At 36.2% G+C, this 16,000-nt stretch overlaps 3 protein-coding genes and 1 non-coding gene across 4 annotated transcripts; 3 read left to right on the plus strand and 1 right to left on the minus strand.

The window, feature by feature from the left end:
* Nucleotides 1-62: 62 nt before the first annotated feature.
* LOC140801947 (uncharacterized) lies at nucleotides 63-2,558 on the plus strand. The gene is made up of 5 exons (XM_073157344.1): nucleotides 63-364; nucleotides 511-575; nucleotides 661-836; nucleotides 1,809-1,917; nucleotides 2,126-2,558. The coding sequence occupies exons 1-5, from the start codon at nucleotides 109-111 to the stop codon at nucleotides 2,432-2,434; spliced, it is 915 nt and encodes a 304-aa protein (XP_073013445.1). The 5' UTR covers nucleotides 63-108; the 3' UTR covers nucleotides 2,435-2,558.
* Nucleotides 2,559-4,446: 1,888 nt separating this feature from the next.
* LOC140802322 (serine carboxypeptidase-like 42) lies at nucleotides 4,447-10,056 on the plus strand. Its single transcript, XM_073157810.1, has 10 exons — nucleotides 4,447-5,003; nucleotides 6,519-6,626; nucleotides 6,773-6,865; nucleotides 7,066-7,158; nucleotides 7,249-7,334; nucleotides 7,452-7,730; nucleotides 7,855-7,988; nucleotides 8,776-8,868; nucleotides 8,955-9,072; nucleotides 9,643-10,056. Exons 1-10 carry the CDS (start codon nucleotides 4,763-4,765, stop codon nucleotides 9,805-9,807), a joined length of 1,410 nt encoding a protein of 469 aa, XP_073013911.1. The 5' UTR covers nucleotides 4,447-4,762; the 3' UTR covers nucleotides 9,808-10,056.
* Nucleotides 10,057-10,117: 61 nt separating this feature from the next.
* LOC140802321 (pentatricopeptide repeat-containing protein At2g03880, mitochondrial-like) lies at nucleotides 10,118-12,156 on the minus strand. Its single transcript, XM_073157809.1, has one exon. The coding sequence runs from the start codon at nucleotides 12,150-12,152 to the stop codon at nucleotides 10,680-10,682; it is 1,473 nt and encodes a 490-aa protein (XP_073013910.1). The 5' UTR covers nucleotides 12,153-12,156; the 3' UTR covers nucleotides 10,118-10,679.
* A 2,717-nt stretch (nucleotides 12,157-14,873) lies between these two features.
* Nucleotides 14,874-14,978, plus strand: LOC140802468 (small nucleolar RNA Z279/snoR105/snoR108). The gene has a single exon (XR_012111656.1). It is a non-coding gene; the product is annotated as a small nucleolar RNA Z279/snoR105/snoR108 (small nucleolar RNA).
* Nucleotides 14,979-16,000: the final 1,022 nt, after the last annotated feature.

Below are 16,000 nucleotides of genomic sequence, written 5' to 3' on the forward strand. Positions count from 1 at the left end.
CTAAATACCCCTCTGGGCTCGGCCCTGTGAATTATTTTGGGCCGGCCCAAAAGTGGCAAGATAAGGTGCTGATAGGTTGCCATTTTAATCCGAAGAAATATTCGAGAGATGGATTTGGTTGCAGTGGGTGCTTGGAGTTGGATTGGATCATTAAGAGTTCATGGGAATAATTCTATCCCGCTCTCTCCTTTTCCCTTGTTAAGAATCTCTTGCCCATCGCTACGTTGTGCGAATGTTTCTCTTGTAAGGCATGCCAAGAAGTGGGAGATTTACGCCGAACCACTCGCTAAAGATACCACCTTTGAAGGCGTTGAAGAGGAGGCAGATGAGGAAGAAGAGGAATTTATTGAAGATTTTGATGATGGTAAGTAGCTAACTACTTGCGAAAGTTGCTAGTATCTCTAATTTTTTGGTAAATTATGCTGGAGTCTTGTAGACAGAGATTTAGGGTTCTCTACAAATAGTCTTTTCATTGCTGTTCTCATAGTTTAGATGCATTTATCTTTGCAGATATAATCATGGATGATAGTGAGGATTTTGAAGATGATTTTGAGACAGATGATGCAAACATTTATGTAAGATGACATAAGTTCTTAATTCGTTGTGATAATGTATGTGTTGCAATATGTGCAACTAAGTTGGATTAACTTAAATCTTAAGGTTGGAGATGGAGGTGAAGGTGGGGGAATATCTCTCGCCAATTCACAGTGGGACAAAGAAGTTTTGGCCATGGCTGAAGAGGTTTCGATGTCATTTGGAGGCGACTTGAAACTATATGCTTTCAAGACATCGGCAAATGGTACCATCAAAGTGCGCATTGAAAAGCTTTCCAGTAAGTAAGTAGAAGTTGTCAATTTATTTTCATAAAGAAGTAGCTTCCTAATTTACATGCACCGAGGCCCATGAAATAAGAAGGAACCAATATTGCAGTCCTTCTTTCCTATGGTTGCAGTATTAATAGGAATGTAGAGGCTAAACTTGTAGCTCGCTTCCACCTTCGGGAAAAATTAACGGCGAAGTCATACAAGAGATACTTATTGAGTCCCGAAATATTGAATCCATCCAATGAATGGTAATTACTACAGATATTATTTCCGGAAATGAGTGGTATGCAATGCTCAGGCTGCAATTGTAATACCATCTGCAAGTATTACTAGAGATTACTTTAAGATACTCTGTCCAGTTAGCACTGAGTGTACTGGTCCATATTCTGTTATTGAGTATTACAAGGAGATAACTTCATTTCAGTTGTATTTCCAGAAATGAGATTGAAGACTGAAGTGCTCAGATGGTAGAAATAATTCTTATACCTTAATGACATTACCCCTTGCCGTGAACAGGAAAGGAAGAGCTGAGTCCATATACTAGATTCATTCAATAATTTTTGTCAGCTATATTCACCTGTTCATTACCAGTTGATCTTTAAAACAAGATCCACCAGCCCTTCTTTTAAATTGACCAAGTTTCTTGGTACAAAATTGTAGAAACAACATATCAGAACACTAGAATTATTTGAAGAATATTGATTTACGATGATATACCTGAGATGTTCTCTGCCCTCTAGGAAAGTGTGGTTCCTCTTTAGTCAGGTATAAGCATTAAATCGATCTAGTATATAAGTTTGCATTGAATGTGTCAGTATGGTGGTTGTTTTGCTTTACCTGATAACCTGAATAACAAAAAATATCTCCCACCATCATGAAATTGTCAAGTGACTTATTTGGTACTTGCTATAGAAGATTACCTGCTAAGGTATTATTCATTGTTACCTTGCCAATTATAATTTTTAATGAAAGGCTTGTCCACAGGTATGGCTCTCCCAGTATGAGTGATATTGAGGCTTTCTCTAGGGCATATCAATCACGTTTGGCTGAAGCTGAACTTGCTGGAAGAATACCAGAGAATATATCCTTGGAGGTAGGTAATTCACTTGATTGTTCTTACAATGCTTATTAATCGAGGACAAAAGAAAATAAATTAGATGTTCCAATTGTGATTTTGGCTGTTCAGACAGTCATTTCTGTTTTTCCCTCATTGCCACAAACAGAAAAGTATGGAAGAAATCCTATGTTAACATCATTTTTTTCATGGTATAATGCACTTACTCCATCTCTTTACCCTGAAGGTATCATCTCCTGGTGTGGAGAGGGTCCTTCGCGTCCCAGAAGATCTCGAGCGGTTCAAAGACCGCGCAATGTATGTGAAGTACGCCAATGTTGCTGATGCAACAGCCTCACCCCAAGAAAGTGACGGCATTTTCAGACTCATTTCCTTTGATACAGAATTATGCCAATGCACTTGGGGCATAGCAGATGTCAAGATAAATAGACAGCAAGCAGGGAAGGGGAGGCCACTAAGCAAGAAGCAAAGAGAATGGCGGTTGCAGACGCCATTCGAGTCTCTGCGGCTAGTTAGAGTGTACTCTGATTGTTGAGATACAGTTCATATTTCTCATAGGTTCTGTTCTTGATAGCAAATGGTAAGAAGAAAGAAGTTGTATCACTTTCTTGTTTCTGATAAACCTGAGTAATTTAATTAAATCGACGCTTTGCTGGTAATCTGTTTATGTCTTAGTAGTTGAAAAAAATATCTCACGATTATGAACACAAAATTTGTATAAATTTGCATGGCCAAATTTAGAAAATGACAGAAGATTTGACGATGGCCGACAAGTTTTGCTTCTCCTCTTCTACCTATTATCCATGGCAAATAATATTTCTGGTATTTAAACTCAGCACATTCAAAATACTGATGTTTTAGACTTCAAAGTGCAAACAGTGCTACCAAACGAAGTTGAAAACATTCCTCATTTCAACGTACACCTAAGTCTTCAAATTATTAAAAACATAATTAAGGGAAGGAGCTAATAATTTTGTATTGTATATGGATTTCTATCAAAAATTATAAAAGAAGAAGAAAACACCATTTATATTACTGTGCTACTTTCTCAAAATCTATATATATATATATATATATATATATATATATATATATATATATATATATATATGTATATATTTTCAAAACATTGGAGTCAAAAGCTATATACTTGATAGTGTAAAGCCATAGCCCATAGGCCAAGTTGGAAAAAACATCTCATGAGAAATCCAAAAAAGATCTTTGACCAACAGTATTATTCGCTTGACCACAGGGAACCTCATGAGGAGCCATTACACTAGCCAGATCCTATAGATTCCAGGCATCAACTTTGTAGCATTAATATTTTGTTGAATTTTTAACCAAACAACTATTATTATTATTATTATTATTATTATTATTATTATTATTTTCTAACCAAACTACAATACTGTTCAAATTTATTATAAAACTAATCTAACTTTTGTCACATTGTTATAAATCTCATCTCATCTCTCATTCACAAAATTCTCTGAGTGTTCCATTAAATTATAAATTATTTTAAGTATAAATTTTCTGATAGGAAGCATAATAATTTTACATAACTTGGACTATTGGGTGGTCTCAGGGCACTCAATACTACTCCACTATATATATGTACATGAATTGACTACCAAAATTTCAGTGAACAAAGTTCAAGATTGGTTGTAATGGCCATTGATTTCTCTACCTACTTTGAGCACCACCAGAAGACTACTTACTACTTGTCAAGTGGGTCATTGAGAGACCCAAAAAAAAAAAAAGAAGAAAAAGATGGTACATTACACTACAACAGCCTTTTTGGACTTGGCTTGCAATTAGTACAGTTGGTCCCAATTGCATTGCAATTACTCCTAGCAATTGAGTAGCCAGCACTCTGAACCTGCCTACCATTTTCTTCTGCTCCCAGTGTTAATGGCCTCTAATTACTCTCTAACAAATGGATTTAAGAGGGCTAATCCTGATTGCCCAACACAAAATAAGAGGAAAAGAAAAACCTCACATCCAGCAATAATATTATGCCAATGGGTTTATATTGTAAATCTTAGTGAAAAATCAAGTTTGATGACATGACATCAATAATTAACACCTATATTCTTTGACTAGATTTAGCCTAATTCTATCATTAAAACTGGGAATAATATTTGATAACTTATTTCATTAGAAAGTACTTAATCGTTTCTCAATAGAGTTGGCTTAGTTATCCATTTTATATATTGAAAGAGATTAATCCATAATCAAGCAAAATAATAATAGTAATATTTTTGAAAGATGAGTTGTAAAATAAAGTTTTCATAAACAAATCATATACCTAGAGCACATAATTTATAAAAAAATATATCCCTATTAATTTAAGCTTCCCACACACACACATGAGAACAAGAAAGCTAAAGCCATTTGGTGTTATCATCATTAGCTCAACACTCCTCTTAGAAACTTTATGAGCTTGCCACGTGGCAGATGAGGTTTTTTTTTTTTTTTTTTTTTTTTTTTTTCCCCTGTCTCCACCTAACGGCTCTTTCTTGCCTTCTTTCTTCTTTTTTTCTCGTTCTCTCTCTTACCTTCGATTAAATCCAAAGCAACCCGGCCTTCGAATCCTTCCCAATTTTGGCAAAGCGGCTCGAAGCCAAGATGCTATCATACCGCCCTCTGCGAAAACGCCTAAAAAGCTCTCGCCTTTGAGCCGAACTCCTCCGGATTTCACGTGCCGAGCTTAACAGAATGCACAGAGATTTGTATTATATAGCCGCATTCCTGTGATCCTATCCCTTTCTCCTCCCACCTCCCTCCACTCCATTCTACTATATAACTCGGGAGGAGAGGGAAAAAGACCACCTTGGTCTTGTTTCTTCTGTGGAATTAAAAGATGGGTCAGTGGAAATGGTGGGTTGTTGTGGTTCTAGTAGTAGTGGGGAGAGGGAGAGGAATTGAAGGGTACCCAGAAGAGGATTTGGTGAGAGGTTTGCCAGGGCAGCCGAAGGTGGGGTTTAGGCAATATGCAGGGTATGTGGATGTGGATGAGAAGGCTGGGAGGAGCCTCTTCTACTACTTTGCTGAGGCTGATGGAGATCCAGACATGAAGCCTCTCACTCTGTGGCTCAATGGAGGTATTCTTATTCTTCCATGGCTGTTTCACTGTTACATTGTGGTTATTTAGATTGTTTTGTTCATGTGTGTTATTGTTGGTCATAGATGTGTTCTTTGTTTACTTTAATATCATGATTTGTCTTTTATTTTATTGTTTGTGGGTATTTGTACTACTAGCACTGTTGCATTAGTATTTAAACCATATGAAGATACCATCTTGTAAGAGTTAATCCAGGAAATTAATTCCTCCCTTGGTTTACCCATCATGCAAGTCTTTTGGGTCCTTCTTGGTTCCTTCTTTGATTTAAAAGCTGCAAACAAATTCTGCTTGCAGTTATAGGTTTTTGTCACGATTCAGGCTCTGAGACCTCTTGCCCTCTTGGTTGCCTTTATAATGGCAACCGTACTGCTCTGTTGGCTTACTGTGTCTCCTAAACAAGGCTTCAATAGTCTGTAACATTGACAGAAGAAATTTAGCTTTTTTGCTTTGTTTCTGCCCCTACCAAACAGAAGCTGTCACAATTATATATGTGCCATGTGTGTGTTGTTATTTTCAATAGAATGGGCCTGTTCACAGTTGTGTTCTTGTCTAGTAGCAAGTAAATTGGATTTTGTGCACAGAAAACGAGGTCTTGTTAAAGAGAGAGATGAGAGAGAAGAGAGAGAAGAGGGAGAAGAAAGAGGTTTTGTTACCAATTATTTGTCTCCTTTGGTTCATCGACTCTTATATGTTGTAAAAGTCATAGTCAACGATAAAGATGTTGGATTCTCTAGCCAATATTCGAAAGTACTATCTTCTGTCTGTTTAGAGTTATTTTTTCTACTCATTATTCTCAGCAGGTTGAGATTTTTAGCTAAGTTGGCCGTTTGCTTTGTCTCTATTCATTTACAAGCAAAGGGGTGTTCAGATCATGAGATCAGACTTCTTTGTAGTTTGAGCCATGTCTTTCTTTATCCCACAATGGCGTTCAACTTCCAGTGTTGATGCAATCTGTCACTGGAAGGATTTCTGTTTGCAATATAAATTTTTATATTTTGCTTCTCTATTCTTCCTTTTTCTCTGTCTTTGAGGCGGAGATCGTTATGTAGTTTTATTAGCAAGTAGTGATCTATAGATAATTTAAGAACACTCGTCTGTTTCTATCATCTTCAGAAGTAATTTTGGGAAGCTTGAAAATAGAAAGAAGAGAATATGTTGTACTGATTCAACTTGGTTAGCACCTAGTATAATTAAAAAAACTCAATTAACATGTACATCCATTACAGAACATGAGAGTAAGATATATCTTCAACTTGGTTAGCACCTAGTATAATTAAAAGAACTCGCATGAATCCTTTCTTCTGAAAATCCGACTGTAGCTTTGTGTTGGTGTACTGCTAGTGGATAATATCTGCCATTAGCTATCTCCAAATTAAAAGACTATGCATCCTTTGAACAGACTAATATTTCTTTATGAAAAGCATGAATTCAAAGTACAGAGTGTTATTTTCTTTTTGCCCAATCTTCATTTGTTTATGGCCGAATCAATCTTCAGGTCCAGGCTGTTCTTCAATTGGTGGGGGTGCGTTCACTGAATTAGGACCATTTTATCCAACGGGCGATGGTCGGGGCCTTCGAATAAACAAAAAGTCATGGAATAAAGGTTAGATTATGTTGTAAACAGCCCTGATATATGTGGAGATTGCAAAATGCAAAAGTTTACAGCCTTTCAGATTGCTTCCTTCACTCATACATACGTTTTGAGCAGCGTCGAAACATTATTAATTTCACCATTTCTCATATTCACAGTATCCAATCTCCTTTTTGTTGAGTCTCCTGCTGGAGTTGGATGGTCTTACTCAAATACAACATCCGATTATACTTGTGGAGATGCATCAACTGGTAAGTTCAGAGGCCTAAGTATCCCTCAAGTTATGATTGACTGATAAATTTCAAAACCTCCCTCTTCCATCTTCTTTCTTTCCTCAATAACCCAGAGAATTGTTAATCTTACTTTGATACAATGGGTTATTACTTCTGATGTAACCTCAAAGTGGTTTGACTCTATTGTTCTGATTGTATCTTTGTTATGATCATGGAAGCTAATGACATGCATAGATTCCTGCTGAGATGGTATGACAAGTTTCCTGAGCTCAAATCTAGAGACTTGTTTCTGACTGGAGAGAGCTATGCAGGTTCACAAGTATTAAAGATTTTTTGCTTTAAAATGCTTCTATATTTTTCACATCATCATTGAACTGAGAACTTGAAACAACTGGTTACAGGGCACTACATACCACAATTGGCTGATGTACTTCTGACGCATAATGAGAAATCAACTGGTTTCAAATTCAAGATCAAGGGAGTTGCTGTAAGATGATCTCCTACTTCGAGAATTATTGTGTTCTTGTGATGATAGTTCAAATTCACCTGTTCTTTTTTCCCCCCTCTTGTGTTACTTATATTAGTACTTGTGCATCTTGGATAGATTGGAAATCCACTTCTCAAGCTTGATAGGGATGTCCCAGCAACTTATGAGTTTTTCTGGTCACACGGTATGATTTCTGATGAGATAGGTCTAACCATCATGAACAAATGTGATTTTGAAGATTATGTATTCAATAGCCCCCACAATGTCACCACATCATGCAATGATGCCATTGCGGATGCAAATCAAGTAGTCGGAGATTACATCAACAATTACGATGTGATCCTTGATGTATGCTACCCCGCAATAGTAGAGCAGGAGTTGCGACTGCGGAAATATGTATGTAGTCCATTTCAACCTACAAGCTAGATGGATATAGTTGTTTGATGATCTATATGTATTTTCTTCTTTGTCTCACCCTTTGACATATTAATGAGATTTCTCTATTGTCTTTGCATGACAGGCGACCAAGATCAGTGTGGGAGTTGATGTCTGCATGACTTACGAAAGGCGTTTTTATTTCAACCTTCCAGAAGTACAGCAGGCTCTTCATGCCAATAGAACAAATTTGCCATATAGTTGGAGCATGTGCAGTGAGTAAGCATTCTAAATTCTACACCGGATGACTTGTGATAATTTAGCAAGAACAGAATCATACACTATAATTTGTTACAATGAAACAAGATTTGCATATGGATGCAAAAAAGTTCTCATAGTTTATGATCACCTAAACAGGGACTTATACAGCATGAGGACATACCCATATAGGGAATTAGAAACTAAGCACCTTCCATTTGGCAGAGTTTAGAGTTCCTTACTCATCAAGAAAAATTCTATCTTCCCATGGTAATTTGTACCTTCTGTTGTTGCAGATATAATCATCTATTGCATCATCATTTTGTTTTGACTTGTGATAATAGGATCAGAGAAACTGATTACTATTTTGGACTCATGATCTGCAAAGTAATGTATCCTTTTGTGACCATTAATAGTTAACAAAGATTTTGACAGAACTATTTCCACAGTTATTCGTCTATGTAGTAATACTTTAATCCCTATGCATTGTAACTTGATGAATGAATTTTTTGTGATAATTCTTTTCGAAAATACTCTTGTCAATAAGACTGCTAATTGAAAGCAAACATTCTAAAAGAATGCAGTGACCAGTGAGTCATGAAAAGCAGTTTCCTCCTTTTAAAGATATTAATATTGCGCTTATGTTGATATTTTGCAGCAAACTTCCAACATTATAAACCAGATTACATTTTGTTCTTACCAGCAATATCTTCAAAATTACAGTGCTAAACTTACAAATGCACCACCGAACTAGCAATAAATTTGTCCCATGCAATTGATATTCTTGACTCTCTAATTTGTGTGCCAGGGTTTTGAACTATAGTAATACTGACGGAAATATCAACATCTTGCCTTTGCTCAAGCGAATCGTGAATAATAAGATACCAGTTTGGATTTTCAGGTAAAGAATGTTATTATATGCTAAATTTGTCTAAGGTTGGTGAAGTTTGATATTGAACGATGACTGACAACTAATTCCAAATACAGTGGTGATCAAGATTCTGTTGTCCCTCTCCTTGGTTCTCGTACACTAGTTCGAGAACTAGCTCATGACTTGAAGTTTGGTGTAACAGTCCCTTATGGGGCTTGGTTCCACAAAGGCCAGGTATAATTCTATATGACCTCATCAACTCTATGTACTTGTCTGTTCTCCTGAGGTTTCTGGTTGTAGTTACAATGCAAATAACAGTGCCTGCATTATGCTTCCAACTATTTTTCTCTTTAGAAGAAAAAATGCATTAATTAAACAAAAATAAGCTGATAGGCTACAAAAATCGCTGCACAAAATGTGACTAAGAACGTTCCCTCTTAAAAAATATCAAATCTATTCAGACAGCCTAGGTTTGCTAGCCAATTTGCTGCCTCGTTCACTTTCACATCATACACTTGAATTTTATTGAACTCTTATCTCTTCATAAAGAGCACCATTGTTGTCTCTTACAATTCATCTCTATAGATATCCCATCTTAAACTACAAAAGTTGCACATCACATTTATTCTAAGTTGCCTCACTAGATAATGAACTATAGTCAGCAAATTTGTGTAATAGTACCATTTTAGAGCTTTGTTGATCATAGTACTTGTTTATTAAGTTCAATTTTAACCCTTCTATCTTTTACATGGATATTGAAACAAGCACTCACTCATGGCTTTTATTTCTTGTGTTCATTGCTAGGTTGGTGGCTGGGTAACTGAGTACGGAAAATTGTTGACATTCTCGACGGTGAGAGGAGCTGCTCACATGGTACCCTATGCACAGCCAGATAGAGCTCTCCGCCTCTTCCGTTCGTTTGTAAATGGCAAAAGACTGCCAAATGCAACCGATCCTTCCCTTGATTGAAAATTCCTCAAACAACTGAGGAGGTCAAGTGTTAGGCAAAGTCATAGTGCTCATAGCTTAGGACTGCTGTGTGTTACCCTTGCAGTAGAAAGATAATGGATTTTAAAAAATGTTTGTTCTTCGGTCCTCACCATTCCATTCTGCAAATGTAGTTAAAATGTGATCATCCTCATGTATTTGCTTTAAATTTCTTTTCAGTTCAACTGTGTTTGAAAGGCAATATTTTGGCAAGCAATTTGCTTTCCCTTTCGATTGGTCTTGTTTTGTTTCTCTGACTGCCGTAATAGAACATAATTGCATGCTTTGCTACTTAAATATAACTGAGAGTTTAATTAAATTAAAGGAGTAGCAGACTACAAAATTTTGTGATCTGTCACTTTAAGATAAAGAAGTATCAGCAATTAACATCTTTGTGATTTAATTGTCAGATGCTACAAAATTATTTGATGCTTGTAGGTCTCAAAAGTACCTTGTAATAATATTGCAAAGGAATTCTTGCCTCGCCTGTCTCTTCCTGCAGTCTTCTCTAACATCTCCCCTGCTCAAAAATACATCTGCTTCAAGACGACATCCAGACTGACTCGATGACTCCCCAGTGCTTCATAGCTAAAATGTGCTTGGAATTTCAGACTGACGGTTGCTCTAATTTTGTTTAGCTCCAGCCATGGATAAAGATCCCTTTGTATTTGAAAGAGGTGTGAAAAATCAAGACTTTTAATCATCCTCATCAGGGAAGAAGGATTATAGATGGATTGTCGTACCAATCAGCACACTGGACACATGCTTAGCAGTTATGCCCTTTCAGATTTGCCGTGTACTGACACTATAACAGGCTTCATTTTGAGATTTATGTTGATCCAAATCACCCATAGTCACCTACCTTCTGAGGTGGCCATCTCTTGAATTAACCCATCAAATACCTCAAGCATTCTCCTTGTTAAAGGATGATAAATATCTCCTTGGTAAAAAGCATGAACTCTTCCCTTCACAGCAATCCAGCTACACCCTGGAGTCTTCACCATACCCAAATTCCTCATCCTTGATCTCAATTCAGCTACGGAGTCCAACTGTCCAACAGCATCATAGATACCACAAAGAGCCACATAATTACTAGAATTCCCTGACTCCAATTCAAATAGCCTCTGGGCAGAAATCTCTCCAACATTCACATTCCGATGGACAGCACAAGCACTGAGCAATGCACCCCAAACACTAGCTGAAGGTTCCATCGGCATCCTACTTATCAGCTCCAGAGCATCTTCAATGTTACCAGCACGCCCTAAAAGGTCCACCATACAAGCATAGTGCTCAACGGTAGGGTTGACCCCATGAGCTCTGCTCATTGACTCAAACACTCTCCGACCTTCGTCAAGGAGGCCAGAATGGCTACAACTAGATAAGATGGATGTAAATGTAACACAATTCGGCTTCACCCCTTGAGATAACATTTCCTCATAGACGATCAATGACTCCTTCCCTTTGCCATGAACACCATAGCAAGCTATTAAAGTAGACCAGGTAACTACATTCTGCTCATGCATGCTCAAGAACACCTTTTTCGAATAACCCAAGTTGCCACACTTGGAGTACATGTCGATCAAAGAATTCCCAACAGCGAGATCTGAGTTGTCCATTAACCAGCGAATCACCTTCCCATGAACTGCCTTGCCACTCACCAAGTCCCCTTCTCTGCCACACACATTCAGAATGCTAGGTATAGCCCTCAAATCTGTTTCCACCCCCTCCCACTGCAACCTCCGGAAAACACCAAGCGCCTCTACTGCTCGCCCGGATCTCGCAAGCCCAGAGATCATCGAATTCCAAACTACAGAATCTTTCTCGGGCGTTGATTCAAACACCTTGATCGCTTCATTCACTAACCCACATTTGGCATACATATCCAAAACACTACTCTGTACAATTACATATCTGTCGAACCCAAGATGGATGACCCAACAATGGAAGGCCATCCCAAGCGAAACATCACCGATGCCTGCGCATGACTTGAGAAGTGAAGGGAAGGTGAAGCGGTCGGGAAGGAGAGAAGAGGCGAGGAAGGGCTGGATAAGGGAGAGAGACGACCCAAAGAGATGGGTTTGGGCGTAGGAAGAGAAAAGGATGTTGTAAGAGTGCATGGTTCGGTGAGGCATTTGGTCGAACACTTGGTGCGCGAGGTGGAGAAGGGAGCAGCGTGCGTAAAAGAGGACGATGTCGGTTTCGAGGGTGGGGTGGGGGAGGAGGCCATGGGTAATGGCTTGGGCGTGGGCTTGGTTTCCTTGGCGGAGCAAGGAGGAAGCGGCGCAGGTTCTTAAGATGGAGGAGAGTTGAGTCGCTCTACATGACATCAATAAGGTCGAGATGACGTTCGATTCTCAACGGCTAATTTTGTCTACTGGTAAAACGGGTCGCGGAGTGAGGGAGATCCGTCTAGGATCCGAAGGATAGCGGGTTTTTGCTTCGGTCCGGGCTTTCCCATTTGAGTCCATCCATATGCCTCCTTGGATAAGCGTCAATATATCGATCACGTGAATCAGACGGTCATGATGTGATCATCATATGTACGTGATAAATTATTTGTAATATAATATATATATATATATATATATATATATATATTCTTTTGTTTGATAAATATACAAGGGTATAATAGGAATACAAAAATTTTAAATATATTACCAGTTCAATAAGTAATTATTTTTTTAAATATATTACTTTGCACATTATTTTTGGAAAATTATATTATCTTAATATTTTATCAAGTAAAAGATAATATATATATCCTTAATCAAAAGTAATGTATATAAATCATAATAAGGGTATTGATGTCTTTTTATAATTAATTTGATGAAAGTTTAATTAAATTTTATCTATTTAAATTTTTATTATTATTTATATATATATATATATATATATATATCTCATTAGTTTAAGATTGATTTAAATTAAATATAATAACAGATAGAGATAGAGAATCATATTTAAATTAAAATTTATCTGGAAAGAATCAAATTTAATTTGTTTAGTATTAAATAATATCTCCTATAATTAAGTTATAATCATATCTATCACAATCACATATAAGAGAGAAATATGTTATCAAATCTTACTCAACGTAGTTTTGGAACTAATACCACGATACTCTATCTAGTGTATTATAATTTTTAAAGAGGTATTGAAATATTTGTCTATATATATAGAATTAAAATATAGGTTTTCAATAACATAAGAATATTTATCCAAAAAATTATCAACCTAAAAGAGATACAATATCAAACGCAACGGCACACAAATCCTTCAGCCCCTCCTCCTTCCTCTCCAACTCTTCCAAGTTCGTCTCCTGCTTTCCGAGCAATCTCCTGCATTCATCCACGTACTCTCCGGCCGCCGCCACATGCACGTACGCGTACTCATAATTCTCATCTCGCAAGGCCTCGATCGCCGACCTGAGCGCCCGGCCGGCGTCGGCGTACCTCCCGACGCAGGCCGCGAGCACCGACGAAGTTGCCGGCGGCACGGCCTTCTTCGCCAGACGAGACGCATACGACGAGGTCGTCTTAGAGTTGGAGATGGCACTCTTGATAGCTACGATGGATAGGGTTTTGATGTCGTTGGCTTTCACTCCATGGGGATCGGATTGGAGCGTGGAGATGCATAGGGTGCAGTGTGTTGTTAGGTTGCATGTTTGTTGGATGAGATGGGTAGGAGTAGGAGAAGGAGAAGGAGAAGGAGAAGAGGAAGATGAAGAAGGTGGTGGAATGGAGAGGGAGTGAGTGAGGAGAAGAGAGAAGAAGACGAAGAAGAAGAAGAAGAAGAAGAAGGAGAGGTTTGGAGCCATGGCGATTAATCAAGCAAGGTGGTGATGAGATGATAGGATTTGGGTTCTTAAATTATGATGCAGTGGGCTCAAGGCAATGCCTTTTTGGTCATGAGAGCACTACACTTGTCTCTTTCTAGCTAGCTATGTGGTCCACTAAAAACGCGTTAATATGTAGATCTTAGAGTGTTATTAATTTATTTTATTTCTCATGGAGATATGTAGCACTTTTCCCTAGATGGATGGAGATTTTGTTAAGGTACAGTTTATACATTAGCTTTAATTAAGAAATAATTGTGGTGAGTAAGGCAACAAGGATTCAAGTTTAAGGGAGTGTGTCTCACTTTTAGGTACTATTGATGAGAATATGTTTCAAGGTTTATGAACAACTATAAATATAAAGATTTAAGCTTTCTTTTTTCTGTTGTAAAATCTCTTATTTACATAAATATCTTTAGAGATTTTTGTATTTGCATGGATACTTATAAAAATTAACTAACATCATAAAAGTTAATATTTATATTAAATATATTTTACTTCCTGTATTTATACCCAAAATTACTTTACTCCTCGGTACTTTGAAAAGTCTCGAATCAGTCCTCACACTTATAACTAAAGTAAAATTGTTAGTTTTTTTCGTTAAACTTAACTAAATATTATTAAAATAACTAAATACTCTTCTTATATTTATTAGAAGATTTGCAGATTTTAATATAACGTAGCAAAATCACAAAAATAACTACTTAGGTTAAATTTAATAAAAAAACTAACCGTCTTAATTTAGTCATAAGACTTTTTAAAGTATAGAGTGGTAAAATTATTTTAGGTATAAGTACAAGAAATAAAATATATTTAACCCTTAATATTTATTATCATAATTGTCATCGCAAATAATCATTTAATTACGTTGGCTCAGTGTTGTAAATAATTTTGTGACATATTTTCTATTTTTCACCGCACACATGAGACGTCATAAAATTTAGAAGGGTATATAAACAAATAATGAAGTATTAAGGGATACACACGCAAAAAACAGAAAACCAAACTTTATTCATAAAAAGGTGAGCTGGGGTTACAAATGTATCAAACACAAAAGTAAAGGGTGTTATTTACAAATTTCTCCAAGTCGTACGTCTTAACTCTTAACCGTTGTTAGTCCCACATCGGATAAATGAGCTACATGTGCCTAGCGGCGGTGATATAAATAGGTTACGGAGGGCACCAGCAAAGCTATGATCCTTCAGGCAGAAACGGGATGTGATGAGTGGTAAAAGCTCGCTTATTATGCGAGAGGGGCGTCCGCCCCTTAAGCCTGTTACGACAATAGAGGCGTTCCAATCGTTACCAATCTGATCCCAATTGTAATTCCAAATCCCCAATATGTTTTATTCTATCCTCATTCCTTTCTCTATTATTAACTAGAATAATTTCAAATTAAAATAGGGTATTTATAAGTAAATTACACCTTATATATTATATGATTTATATTTTACTTTTGGTGATTTTATAATTTGACTTTTTATTATAATTTTTGTTTAGCACTTAGACATTATTTCGACTAATTGAGATAAAATTATTAAAATACTTGTATTTATTATTTTTCTTTTTTTTTTGCCCTTTTTAAGTATTTAAAAATTATTTTATATATTATATTAAAAAAATTTTGTTGGTACCAAAGAAAAATAATGGTTGGATTTGTAAAATTCTTAATATATATTATTTGGGTCATTATTAGATTATTATACTTATATTATAATTTTTTTCTCTTTTATATTTTAAGTGGAATGGATATAAGTATTTTTAATTTTTAATATCAGAAGATGTGATAACCATACCTTAAAAAAATAAATAGGCACTGTAAGTTAATACAGAGTTATAAGCATGCATTATGGGGTTATAAACTCGCACTGCAGCATATTGTGAGGTTATAAATTTGCGTTATAGAAAAATTGTGTCGGCTAAATTTTTTTTTTTAAATTTTTATAGAATTTACTAATTTGAAAAAAAATAAATCTCAACTGTAGGTGAAATGACTAATATTTAAAGAAAGATAGATGAGAGAGAATAGTTGAGATAATCGATATTTAACAGAAGAGATAGTGGAGATAGAGAATCTCAACTATAACTGAAATGATATGTAATTAAATGTTGTCTAATTTATAAGTAAAATAGTAATTGTAGATTATTATTAAATTAGTTTTTAAAAATTATATGGAATAAGATAAGAGAGAATAGTGGAAAACTATACTAATAATAAAGTAAAATGTTTAGTTACAACACTAGAATAATGTGACTTATTCTAGAATAAGACTATTCTATTCTAAACTGAACAGAGGGCTTAAAAAGTAGAATGATCAAAAGTTTGATAATTTTAACGGA

The sequence above is a fragment of the Typha latifolia genome, chromosome 15 (genome assembly GCF_019914945.1).
Source record: "Typha latifolia isolate L0001 chromosome 15, TyphaL0001v2, whole genome shotgun sequence".
In the NCBI taxonomy this organism is placed as follows: Eukaryota; Viridiplantae; Streptophyta; class Magnoliopsida; order Poales; family Typhaceae; genus Typha; species Typha latifolia.

Coding starts and splice junctions, on each gene's coding strand:
- LOC140801947 (XM_073157344.1), top strand. CDS start 109: ATGGATTTGGTTGCAGTGGGTGCTTGGAGTTGGATTGGATCATTAAGA. Junction 837..1,808: donor ATTGAAAAGCTTTCCAGTAA/GTAAGTAGAAGT, acceptor GCTTGTCCACAG/GTATGGCTCTCCCAGTATGA. Junction 1,918..2,125: donor CAGAGAATATATCCTTGGAG/GTAGGTAATTCA, acceptor TTTACCCTGAAG/GTATCATCTCCTGGTGTGGA.
- LOC140802322 (XM_073157810.1), top strand. CDS start 4,763: ATGGGTCAGTGGAAATGGTGGGTTGTTGTGGTTCTAGTAGTAGTGGGG. Junction 6,866..7,065: donor TTGTGGAGATGCATCAACTG/GTAAGTTCAGAG, acceptor TGATCATGGAAG/CTAATGACATGCATAGATTC. Junction 7,989..8,775: donor AGTTGGAGCATGTGCAGTGA/GTAAGCATTCTA, acceptor TTTGTGTGCCAG/GGTTTTGAACTATAGTAATA.
- LOC140802321 (XM_073157809.1), bottom strand. CDS start 12,152: ATGTCATGTAGAGCGACTCAACTCTCCTCCATCTTAAGAACCTGCGCC.